At 39.7% G+C, this 11,322-nt stretch overlaps 2 protein-coding genes across 2 annotated transcripts; both read left to right on the top strand.

Moving 5' to 3' along the window:
* Positions 1-1,668: 1,668 nt before the first annotated feature.
* On the top strand, positions 1,669-5,913 carry LOC124332316 (calcium-activated chloride channel regulator 4-like). The gene is made up of 13 exons (XM_046788876.1): positions 1,669-1,975; positions 2,085-2,219; positions 2,299-2,461; positions 2,532-2,821; positions 2,886-3,137; positions 3,219-3,307; positions 3,381-3,510; positions 3,581-3,714; positions 3,772-4,359; positions 4,530-4,779; positions 4,850-4,982; positions 5,056-5,406; positions 5,476-5,913. The coding sequence occupies exons 1-13, from the start codon at positions 1,805-1,807 to the stop codon at positions 5,811-5,813; spliced, it is 3,024 nt and encodes a 1,007-aa protein (XP_046644832.1). The 5' UTR covers positions 1,669-1,804; the 3' UTR covers positions 5,814-5,913.
* A 270-nt stretch (positions 5,914-6,183) lies between these two features.
* Positions 6,184-10,922, top strand: LOC124332396 (calcium-activated chloride channel regulator 1-like). The gene is made up of 14 exons (XM_046788881.1): positions 6,184-6,278; positions 6,383-7,233; positions 7,322-7,456; positions 7,526-7,688; positions 7,759-8,051; positions 8,106-8,354; positions 8,426-8,514; positions 8,598-8,727; positions 8,799-8,932; positions 8,991-9,581; positions 9,723-9,972; positions 10,044-10,182; positions 10,254-10,694; positions 10,780-10,922. The coding sequence occupies exons 2-14, from the start codon at positions 7,060-7,062 to the stop codon at positions 10,884-10,886; spliced, it is 2,895 nt and encodes a 964-aa protein (XP_046644837.1). The 5' UTR covers positions 6,184-6,278; positions 6,383-7,059; the 3' UTR covers positions 10,887-10,922.
* Positions 10,923-11,322: the final 400 nt, after the last annotated feature.

The following is an 11,322-nucleotide window of genomic DNA, read 5'->3' as shown; positions in this document are numbered from 1 at the left end:
AGAAACATGCGGAAATATTCTTTTAATCTCTTTCTCGATTTCTGCTTATTACAATCTTCCGGAAACTAAGGGCATAAATTTTTTTTAAATGTTATTAATCCATCTTAATAATAGGCCTAATTTTATAACAGAATATTTTTATTATTCTATAACTATTCTATAGCTCTGTCTTTGTAAAACTATACCAATACTACTATACCAACTAGAATACCCTTAACATTCCCTTCGGGTACCTTGCGGCGTACGTACGCTGCCTACAGTTTAGTCCCATCTTTTATCAACTTGCCGAATAAAAAAAAATTGTTAGTTGCATTACAGAACACAAGATGACGTAAAAGATAATTTACAATATGGCGGCAATATGGCAGGTGAGGTGAGGTGACTTATAAAAAAATTAAAACTAGCAACTAGTCGAATTTTTTTACTCGTTCTGTTCAGTCCAAACTCTTAACTTGGATTGCTTTTTGCTTGGGACCAGGATTTACATGGTGATATGGCAGGTTTTACCCGCCGAACTTATCTAGAATTTCGTACTAATAGTTTAAACAAAACAAACTTGAATGTAGCCAACAAGGGCTTGAAATCAAACTTGAGGCAAGGTTGAAACAAGTCAAATAAGGTCAAATAGGTTGAAGCCAAGAAGGTCTTGAAAGTAACTTGAAACAGCCTAACAGGTCATGAAAATAATTGTAGGCCTACTCATTTCAACTCCAATTTGTCTGTGATACAGTGTGAACAACAGAACGCCATGATATGTTACTCATCAATAAAAGAAAACGAAGGTTTGCACGTGGTCGAGTTCGGAAGCAAGAAACGCGTAACCCCTAAACACGCTGATGACAATCACCCTTATTTCAAAGCCTTTCATGAAGAAAAATGTTGCAAGCAACACTTCATAGTGTATTGTGTTGTTGTCTTTCTTCAAGATCGTCGCTCCCCACAAATCCTGAAATCCAACCAAAGAGGATCAGGCAAAAACGACTACTGGTAAGCTACAGCAAACTCTTATTTCTCTTTTTAATTGTAGATATGATTGGGCATACTAGATACGGATCGAGGTTATGATTTTCTCAGTAAATGTACAAGTATTCAAAGCTCTCGTAATAAAATTAAGCCATATTGACGAAACCTGAAGCATCGATGTAAAAATGTTTCCGTCTAAAGATTGAGTATTATTGCAGTTTTACATTCGGAAAGTAAGATTCACAGAAAATACCCTCTCTTTTTTACACCTTTTCTATATCCAGAGGAATATGTATTTTCCAAACTATATTTCTAACACGGAAAGACCCTTATTTTTTCCTTTTTCTGTATTCTTGATGAATCCTCTTTTCTATTCTAGATATAGATAACCGATAATTAGACCGCGACGTTTCAACTGACTTTGATTGACGGGGGTAAAAGGACGATTCGCCATTGTTGAAAGCTTTTAAGCTTTTCGTCTCATTGGTTATGTTATTATATCTCACTCAAAATTGCCAGGATTTCTCAACCAAGGAAAAATAGATTGTAGAACCCAAAATCCCCATGAAGAAAGACCGTCGCAGAGCTGACAGTTGATTCGTGTTTTCGACTTCGGTCATTCAGTTTATCTTTAAATTGAGAAATCTGTTTTCCTTGTTTTTTGGGTTGAACGTGTATATATAAAGCGTTGGGAGAAGTTTAATTTCTATCCTTGGTACTCACCAGTTGGATAACCTCTCCCTTTTTTCTTTGTTTCATCCTTAAGTTGCGTGTAGGTATAGAAACTGGTTTGAAAATTTCACTTTCTATTCCACTTTATTGTCTTGAAAACGACGACACCATGATGGTCCATCATCATCTTCCTCTCGTGTTGCTACTCTTGTGCTGCCTGTCTTTTCACGCTTCCGGCAGCCGAGTCAACATAACCAACAACGGTTATCGAGATATTGTCATAGCCATTTCACCCGATGTCAAAGCAGATCATGCTGACGATTTATTGGACAAAATTAAAGTACGTTATTCAATTTTAATTGGGCCTTCCCACCGATCTGATTTAGAGTTTAGAACTACGTATTTGCTACTACTACCGTTTGCTATATATTTTAATGATTTTGTTTTAGCTACTTATCACCGAAGCTTCTGCTGTTTTGTACGAAGCCACACGGCATCGATCCTACATCGAGTCCGTTAACATTTTGATACCCCAGACGTGGGTAAATGTCACAGCCAACGCCAGCACTTGGGAAAATTTTCAGGTACCTAAAAGTTAGCACTAAGAGTTATTCCAAATTTTACTGGACATACAACGTGCAATATATGTTATAACACAATCAGGACGCCGAAATTCAAATTGACCTTTCGAATTGGAAATTTGGAGACAGACCATACACCGTGCAATTGGGGGGATGTGGTGATCCTGGCGAGTACATTCACCTGACGCCCGATTACGTCATGAATTTCGATTCGGAATTCAACATATTTGAGTTTGGGCCAGCAGGTTGTGCTTCTTTTGTGTTTTACCTATTCCACGTACACAGTTATCATGTAAAATTAACTTTAAATTGCAGGCAAGGTTATTGTCAGAGAATGGGCTCGACTGCGTTACGGAGTGTTTGAAGAGCATGGCTACACGGGCGATGAAACTCCCTTCCCAATGTTCTACCGGTCAGCATCTACCCAACAATCGACTGATTTGGTGCCTAATGTTTGCTCTGACAAGCTGGTCGAGTTTAATTATGATTACGGCTGTCACGTCGATCCGCAAACTGGCCTTTACGACACAAATTGCACCTACAGTTTCCCCGACCAGTTCAAACCAGTATCGTCAATCATGTCTGATTATAGAATGCTATCATCGGTATGTTTCATTGAAAAAATTCTTAAAGTATGAAATGAATTTGAGTGGATTTTTCGTGTCTTAGGCAATGCATTTCTGTGACGACGAGGAATCCAGTGTTCACAAACACAATCGAGAAGCACCAAACAAGCATAACGCTGTTTGCGATACGCAAAGTGTCTGGTCGGTGATTTCACGTCACGCCGATTTTGTTGGAAATAATAATTTGCCGACCAACATCATCGCTAATTCGAAGCCAACATTTAATGTTGTCCGAGTTTTTGATGGAGCTCGTTACGTGCTCGTTACTGACGTCTCGTCAAGCATGACTTCTTCTGTAGGCATAGTGGATCTGTAGTTCTATTTACTATATTATTTCTTGGCTACTATATGATAATTTGTAATTTTTATTTTTTAGGATCGCATTGGGAGATTGTATGATGCCGCTCGTCGTTGGATTCAGTACGACATTCCTGATGGAACTTCGTTAGGAATCGTCAAGTTCCAGTAAATGAGAGTTAAATATATTTTAAGTTAGGTGCAATTAATTCATCTTTTTGATTTCGTCTAACATCAATAGTTCCTATGCGACCGTGCTAAGTAACTTGACTGTGGTCAATGATGAAACAAGACAGCAACTGATGGACAAGGTACCCAACAGAACAGAGGGATCAACGTGTATCGGCTGTGGACTTCAATATGCAATTAATGTAACATTTTGAACCTCAATTTCTCAGCAATTAGTTGAATGATCAGAACATGAAGTTATTATGTAATTAGATTCTAAAACCGAGTGGTAACGGAGGGGTTATCGTATTGGTGACCGACGGCGGGGAGAATGTATATCCGTACATTAGAGATGTAACTCCTGCGTTGATTGCCGCTCAAATTCAAGTGGTATCCATCGCATTTGGGTAGAAATATTTATCAATCAATGAAACCAACGTACTGATTTTTTTTTCTTGACAAAGTCGTGATGCTGAGAATGAAATTGAGAATTTGGCGACAAAAACCAACGGAAAAAGCTATTTTATCAACGATAACGGCAGCAACGACGAACTAAATGACGCTTTCACAGGATCGTTGACCTATCTACCGGCAGTACCATCGGAGAACTTAACTGTTTTGTTGTTTCAGAAAAAATACCAAAAAGGGAATCAATTCCAAGATTCGGTCATTGTTGACTGGACGGTTGGCCGGAATCTCACCTTCCGCGTCGACTACACAAACAAAAATTACTTGCAGGGCTTTTCTGTCAAGTCCCCAAGTGGGCAGGTGTACAGCGCTCTCACTTATGATGACCCTGCCAAAATGGCTTACATAGAGATTCCCGGAGTAGCCGAAGATGGCATTTGGAATTTCACGTTGACCGTCGGTACAAGCTCCTCAGACTACGTCAATGTCATCGTCACGACGAAATCGAAATCCGACTCGGCCCCAATTACCGTGGAATGTTCTGTCCCTAGTGGAACAGTCGTCGTGGATGCTGCTATTACCCTTGTCCGACTTGTCGCTGTTGTTAAGCAAGGACGTAACCGAGTCATTGGAGCCAACGTTCAGTAAATTAAATTACTATTCATTCATTTAAACATGTTTTGTTTTTCTTTTGTTTTTCTAACCCTACGTTCAGTAAGTTTTAAGATATCACCTTGGCTATACGTCACATTATAATACAATAACGAATTGGAATATCTCACCCGTTTTTTATAAATTTTTTCCTGTTATTCAGGGCTTACGTGGAGAGACCTGACACTGCCCTTCAAGTGATAGATCTGGTGGATACTGGGGTCGGAGCCGACACAGCCAAGAGCGACGGCATCTATTCACGCTTCTACATAGATCTCACCCAAGCTGGACGTTATACTTTGGTGTGCGTCGTCAACGGCTCGCAGTCTTCGTACATCGACGACGGTGAAGACCAACAGCAACGCACCACAATGGGAGAATTCAATCGGGTTCAATCCGGTGGAGCTTTCAGGGTAATGTGAAGTCATCATTTCATATTTTTATTCGAAATACTTTTTATTTCAATGTGGACGATCATTTCAGGTGGAAAAACCGTTGGTGACAACCTATCCACCTAGTCGGGTGACAGATTTGAAAATCGTTTCTATGCAAGTCGATCAAATGTCTGTGACAATTGAATGGACGGCAACCGGTCAACAATTGGATCAAGGGATCGGTAATCCACGTCATTAAGTGTTATTATCATCATTATTTCGTTCCTAATCTCTATTGTCAAATAATTAATTTAGCGAAGGAGTATCAGATCAAATATTCAAATGTATTCGACCATCTTATGGACAACAATTTTAATTCCACCTTGGCTGTGCAATTTGGACCACAAGACATTGTCGATGGAAGTTTGCAACCGCTCCAATCCGGCAGCAAGCAACGCGTGTCCTTTTCTCTTCCAAAAGCCCCCGAAAACGTAACGTATTACATTGCTGCGAGAGCCATTAACGACAAGAGCGCTTCGAGCAACACATCTAACATCGTCTCCGTCCAAATCGTTCGTGTAAAACCACCGCCGACCCAACCACCAACGACTAGAGCAACGACAACTACCACAAAGGCCCCAGAAATAACCACCAGCGTAAACACGGGTATATATATGTTTATTGACATCTCACAAATCGGGTAGATATGTGACTAATGATTTTTTAACATTTTAGGGTGTAATAGTGTATTAACGAGCTCCAGTGGTTTGTTGACATCTCCCGACTACCCAGGCCCCTATCCGAATAACTATGATTGCAAATGGACCGTTCGAGTGGCTCCTCCATCTAAAATCCGGTTGACTTTCAGCCATTTTGATATCGAGAGTCCATACGACTTTGTCGAAGTATATGACGGTCCCTCCACCTCCTTTGGCCACCTTTTGTTAAAACACACTGGCGCGACTGTACCTGGAGTCGTGGTTTCCTCGTCCAACGAAATGCTGGTGCGCTTCGTTACTGATGGGACAGGTAATTATTTCAGGGGATGGAGAGCTACTTACACTAGCGCTTGATCATTTCAATGGTTAAAAATTGTATTGTTAACTTCCTTCAGCGCCAAGTAGTGAGCAATTAGTTTCAGTAAATACACAATAATTTCAGCAGCAACATAAACTGCGTGCCTTTACTGTGTTCTAATGGTCAAGAGTTCCTATGCATAATCACCAGCTTTCCTTGTCCCCGCTAAAGTTACAAGTCTTAAAAAAGTCAAGTAACTTGAGTACCTTCATTTTGATTTTCCTAAAGTAAGATCATTTCTATGAAGTCCCATTTCCTACGCCGTTGATATGACGAATTCTTTAATGTTGTTTTTGATTCGCTGCTACTAAATTTCTTATTATGTATCGAAGTATCGAAGTGTGATGAAAAAATTAGGTTTGTTAAACTGCCTCCATCTGGTTTGCTTTAAAAGTTTCTCAACTTCACGGGGAAAAAAGAAAAAATGAAGAGTTATCGATCCAAAAATCCCCACGACGAAGGTACAAAGTTGCCGCGGCTTGCCGATAATTGATTTATATCTTGCGTATTATTCAATTTATATCTCAAACGTTGAGCAATCTTGTTTTCTTTGTTTCTTCTTTAGGTTGCGTGTATATCAACTGATTTGTTAATTTCACTTACTATTCCACTTTATTGTCCCCAAAACTACGACACTATGACGGTCTGTTATTAAACATCGTTTCCAACAACTTATCAAACATCATCATCTCCGTCGATATCATTCGTGTAAAAACCGCCGCCAAACCAACCACCAACGACTAGAACAATGACAACTATACCACAAAGACCCCGGAAATAACAAGATCGGTTAGAAAGCGTGCGATAACTGAAAAAGCAGATGATGTAATGTTTACATTTAAAAAGCTACTTCCGAGTTCCCAATGATCTAAATTATTCCCATAAAAATTTTGATATGTTCTTGTTTGATCTAATTTCCAATTTTATCCAGAAATGTCAAATTTTTCCCTAATTTCTCTTAATTTTTGCTAATTTTTTCTAATTTTCGTCTAATTTTCCATTATTTTCAGATATTTTCTTAGTTTTCTGGGATTTTCCAAAATTTCGTATTTTTCAGAAATCTTTAATCTTTCTGGATTTCCGGACCGTTTTCCTAATTTTAGACGAAGGCAACACCAGAAAAGAGTGGGATATCCCTCGCTTTTTTCTTTGTTTCACCCTTAGGTTGCGTGTATATAAACTGGTTTGAAAATTTCACTTTCTATTCCACTTTAACTTTATTGTCCTTAAAAGGACGACACCATGACGGTCTGTCAGCATCGTCCTCTCTTTTTGTTGCTGATCTTTAGCTGCCTGTCTCTTCACGCTTTCGGTAGCCGAGTCAACATAACCAACAACGGCTATCGGGATATCGTCGTAGCGATTTCACCTGATGTCAAACCAGATCAAGCTGGCGATTTATTAGATAAAATCAAGGTAAAATTTAATAGTTTTCTAATAGCATTTTACGTTTCTTTATTCAAAGCTACTAACAAAGCAATTCAACAAATTCTTCTTAAAAAAGTTATTAATCACTGAAGCTTCAGCTGTTTTGTACGGAGCAACGCGGAATCGTTCGTACATTAAATCGGTGAACATTTTGATCCCTCAGACGTGGGAAAGTGTCACAGCCAACGCTAGTACATGGGAAAATTCGCAAGTATTCTAGAATCAATTTATCTTATGAAAAAGAGATGCGCAAATAGAAAAATTCTTTAAACGAAATCAGGATGCCGAAATTCAAATTGACCTTCCGAACTGGAAATATGGAGACAAGCCATACACCGTCCAATTGGGCGGATGTGGTGATCCTGGCGAATTTATTCACCTGACGCCCAACTATGTCATGAATTTCGATTCGGAATTCAACACATTTGAGTTTGGACCAGCAGGTTGTGTTATCTTTTTTTCTTGTTGTACGTACATAATAACCACGTCAAATTAATTTTAAATGACAAAAAGGCAAGGTTATCGTAAGAGAATGGGCTCGGCTGCGTTACGGAGTATTTGAAGAGCACGGCTACACGGGCGATGACTCTGCTTTCCCAATGTTCTACCGGGCAGCGCCTGCCCAACAAAAAACGGCCAGTTCAGTGCCTAATGTGTGCTCCGACCAGCCCATTGACTTTACTTATGATTATGGTTGTCATGTCGATCCAAAAACGGGTCTCTACGACACAAATTGCACCTACAGTTTCACCGACCAGTTCAAACCAGGATCGTCCATCATGTCTGATCATCGGATGCTTTCTTCGGTATTTTCTATTTAAAAGATCTTTTTAAAGTTAATTAACTCTGTCTTGTTTTAGGCGATGCATTTCTGTGACGACGAGGAATCCAGTGTTCACAAACACAATCGAGAAGCACCAAACAAGCAAAACGCAGTTTGTGACATGCAAAGTGTCTGGTCGGTGATTTCACGTCACGCTGATTTTGCTGGAAACAATAATTTGCCAACCAACATCGCCAATTTGAAGCCAACATTTAATGTCGTCCGAGTTTTGAATGGAGCTCGTTACGTGCTAGTTACTGACGTGTCAGGCAGCATGGACGATCATGTAGGCATATTGGATCTGTAGTTCTATTTACTATACGATTTATTTGCTACTATCAGATTTGTAATTTTTAGAATCGCATTGGGAGATTGTACGATGCAGCTCGTCGTTGGATTCAGTATGATATTCCTGATGGAACTTCGTTAGGAATCGTCAAGTTCCAGTAAATGAGGCTATAAGACCTAAACATATTTTTAAAACTGATTCATTATTTCCTCTAATTCACTTCGTTTTTTGTATCAATAGCTCGGATGCGACGGTGCTAAGTAGCATGACTATTGTAAAGAATGAAACACGACAACAATTGATGAACAAAGTTCCAAACGATACGGAGGGCATGACATGCATCGGTTGTGGTCTTCAAAGGGCGATTGATGTAATATTTTGTACCTTACATTCTCAATAACAAAGTAGATTAATTCTAATATGACGTTCTGGTGCAATTAGATCTTGAAGCCTGGCGGGAATGGAGGCGTCATAGTGTTAGTGACTGACGGCGAACAAAATGTACATCCGTTCATTAATGAAGTAACTCCCCAACTGACTTCCGCTCAAATTCGAGTTGTTTCGATTGCTTTTGGGTATGCAAATATTTATCAAACAATTAATTCAACAACCTACGATTTTCTCTTGTTAAAGACGCTACGCTGAAAATGAAGTCGAAAATTTGGCGACACAAACCAACGGGAAAAGTTATTTCATCAATGACAAGGGCAGTAACGACGAACTAAATGATGCTTTCAAAGGATCATTAGCCTTTTTACCGGCAGTACAATCAAAGAACTTGAATGTTCAGTTGTTCCAGAAAAAATACCAAAACGGGAATAAATTCGAAGATTCGGCCATTGTCGAATTCACCGTCGGCCGAAACCTCACCTTCCTCGCAGAATACACAGACAGAAATTACTTGCAGAACTTCACCGTCAAGTCAAAAAGTGGTGAAGTGTACAACACCGTGATTTATGACAATGCCGCTAAACTGGCTTACATCGAGATTCCTGGCATTGCCGAAGAAGGTGCATGGACTTTCTCATTGACCGTTGGTTCCAGTACAAAAGACTATGTCAATGTAATCGTCAAGTCGAAGTCGAGATCCAGTTCAACGCCCCCAATCACCGTGGAATGTTTGGTACCTAGTGGAATAGTCGTCGTGGATGCTGGCGTTACACCTGTCCGGCTGGTGGCTGTCGTCCAACAAGGGCGAAATCGTGTAATCGGTGCCAGCGTTCAGTAAATAACACTCTTTCTTTTCAATTACTAAAATGTTTTTATGTTAAAGTGATTTATAATGGGCGATTAATAATAGCCTTGCCAATAATCACTAAATATTCGGCCAACTAATTTTCTAAAATTCACGGAAACGCAATTCAGGGCTCACGTGCAAAAACCTGACAATACTCTTCAAGTGATTGATCTGGTGGATACTGGAGTCGGAGCCGACACAACTGAGAGCGACGGTATATATTCACGCTACTACCTAGATCTTTCTGGCGCAGGGCGTTACACTGTGGTGTGCGTCGTCAACAGCACTGAGTCATCCTATATCGATGACGGTATGGGCCAGCTGCAGCATACTTCAACGGGAGAATTCAATCGAGTCGAATCTGGTGGAACGTTCAGGGTAATACATTAGTAAAAATTTGTTATCCTTTTGTAACTGAAATTTGATTCCAATATCCACGATTATTTCAGGTTGAAAAGCCTGTAACGCGATCTAATTCTTATCCCCCAAGCCGAGTCACAGATTTAAAAGTCGTCGCTATGGAGGTTGATAGTATGTCGCTGACAATCGAGTGGACGGCACCTGGACAAGAACTGGATAGCGGAACTGGTATTCATGATTCATGGGTTAAACAATATTTTGTGAATGACTTTAGACACCTTCGTTGTACCGTAATGCAGCAACTGAGTATCAGATCAAATATTCTGATGTATTCGACAACCTATTGGAAAATAACTTCGGTTCCAAGCCTGTGAAATTCGAACAGAAGGACGTCCTCAGCGGTAGTCTGCAACCTCTTAAATCGGGTAGCAAACAACGTGTGTCACTTGCTCTTCCGGATACGATTGATCCCGTGACGTACTACATCGCTCTGAGAGCCACTAACAAGAGGAACGTTGCGAGTAACACTTCCAACGTCGTATCTGTCCAACTAGCTTATATTATACAGCCGCCAACCCAAGCATCAAAAGCGGATCCAACCCCAGCCATGTCCTCTACCTCCGACACCCATAATGTGTCCTCTACGGAAAAATCAAGTTCATCGTCATCTTCCACCGCCAGTATTCGCGGGTTTACCAAGCCAAACACCATTTTGTCTCCCGAGTTTTTAAGCTCAGCTGGTACAATTTTTAAAAATCTCGTTAAATGATAGAATGTAAGCTAACTCATCTTGTTGAATGCATTTGTTGAATTGTTGGATTGTAGGAAGCAGTGGACTAAAGTGCTCCAGTGATCTGCTTATTTTCCTTCTATCTGCTCTTTTGATATCGAAAGTCCATTCGATTATATCGAGTTGGATCAATCGTGACTGAGCTGTTGAATTTCCCAGAGAAATATTAACGAAGTTATTTACTGTAGATAACGGGCAAATTATCTTATTAAGGAATCAAATCATTCTACAGTATAGCTTGGCTTGATAGCTTATTAATAATGTTATTATTGGCCTTTGGATATAACCCATGCAAGAAAATGTCGCGCACAAGTTAAGCTAAAATAAATAGTTGAGCAATAAATTTAAGCACAAGATTAATATTTCCGCTTCATCAACCGAAATTGTGATTAATATTCTAAGGTAGCTTATAACTCGAATAACCTTTACTGCAGAAACCGTGTGTCCATATGGCCCAACGTTCCAGAACAACACACAGACAATTTGTAAAAACTTTTATTTTTTAAATTTGTTTAACCCCGATGTTTTACGTGCGCATACCTTTTGAAAGATTCGTTAAGTTTGATCTTCATATTCGA

The sequence above is a fragment of the Daphnia pulicaria genome, chromosome 1 (assembly GCF_021234035.1).
Source record: "Daphnia pulicaria isolate SC F1-1A chromosome 1, SC_F0-13Bv2, whole genome shotgun sequence".
In the NCBI taxonomy this organism is placed as follows: domain Eukaryota; kingdom Metazoa; phylum Arthropoda; class Branchiopoda; order Diplostraca; family Daphniidae; genus Daphnia; species Daphnia pulicaria.
Note: the sequence above shows the minus strand (reverse complement) of the source record. Positions and strands in the feature narration are given on the sequence as shown.

What these genes read in the sequence shown, in the direction of transcription:
- LOC124332316 (XM_046788876.1), top strand. Translation starts at nt 1,805, where the DNA reads ATGATGGTCCATCATCATCTTCCTCTCGTGTTGCTACTCTTGTGCTGC. An exon ending in ATTTATTGGACAAAATTAAA is followed by an intron (nt 1,976 to 2,084) that starts GTACGTTATTCA and finishes ATTTTGTTTTAG; the next exon opens with CTACTTATCACCGAAGCTTC. An exon ending in TTAGGAATCGTCAAGTTCCA is followed by an intron (nt 3,308 to 3,380) that starts GTAAATGAGAGT and finishes TAACATCAATAG; the next exon opens with TTCCTATGCGACCGTGCTAA.
- LOC124332396 (XM_046788881.1), top strand. Translation starts at nt 7,060, where the DNA reads ATGACGGTCTGTCAGCATCGTCCTCTCTTTTTGTTGCTGATCTTTAGC. An exon ending in CAGGCAGCATGGACGATCAT is followed by an intron (nt 8,355 to 8,425) that starts GTAGGCATATTG and finishes TGTAATTTTTAG; the next exon opens with AATCGCATTGGGAGATTGTA. An exon ending in GTAATCGGTGCCAGCGTTCA is followed by an intron (nt 9,582 to 9,722) that starts GTAAATAACACT and finishes AACGCAATTCAG; the next exon opens with GGCTCACGTGCAAAAACCTG.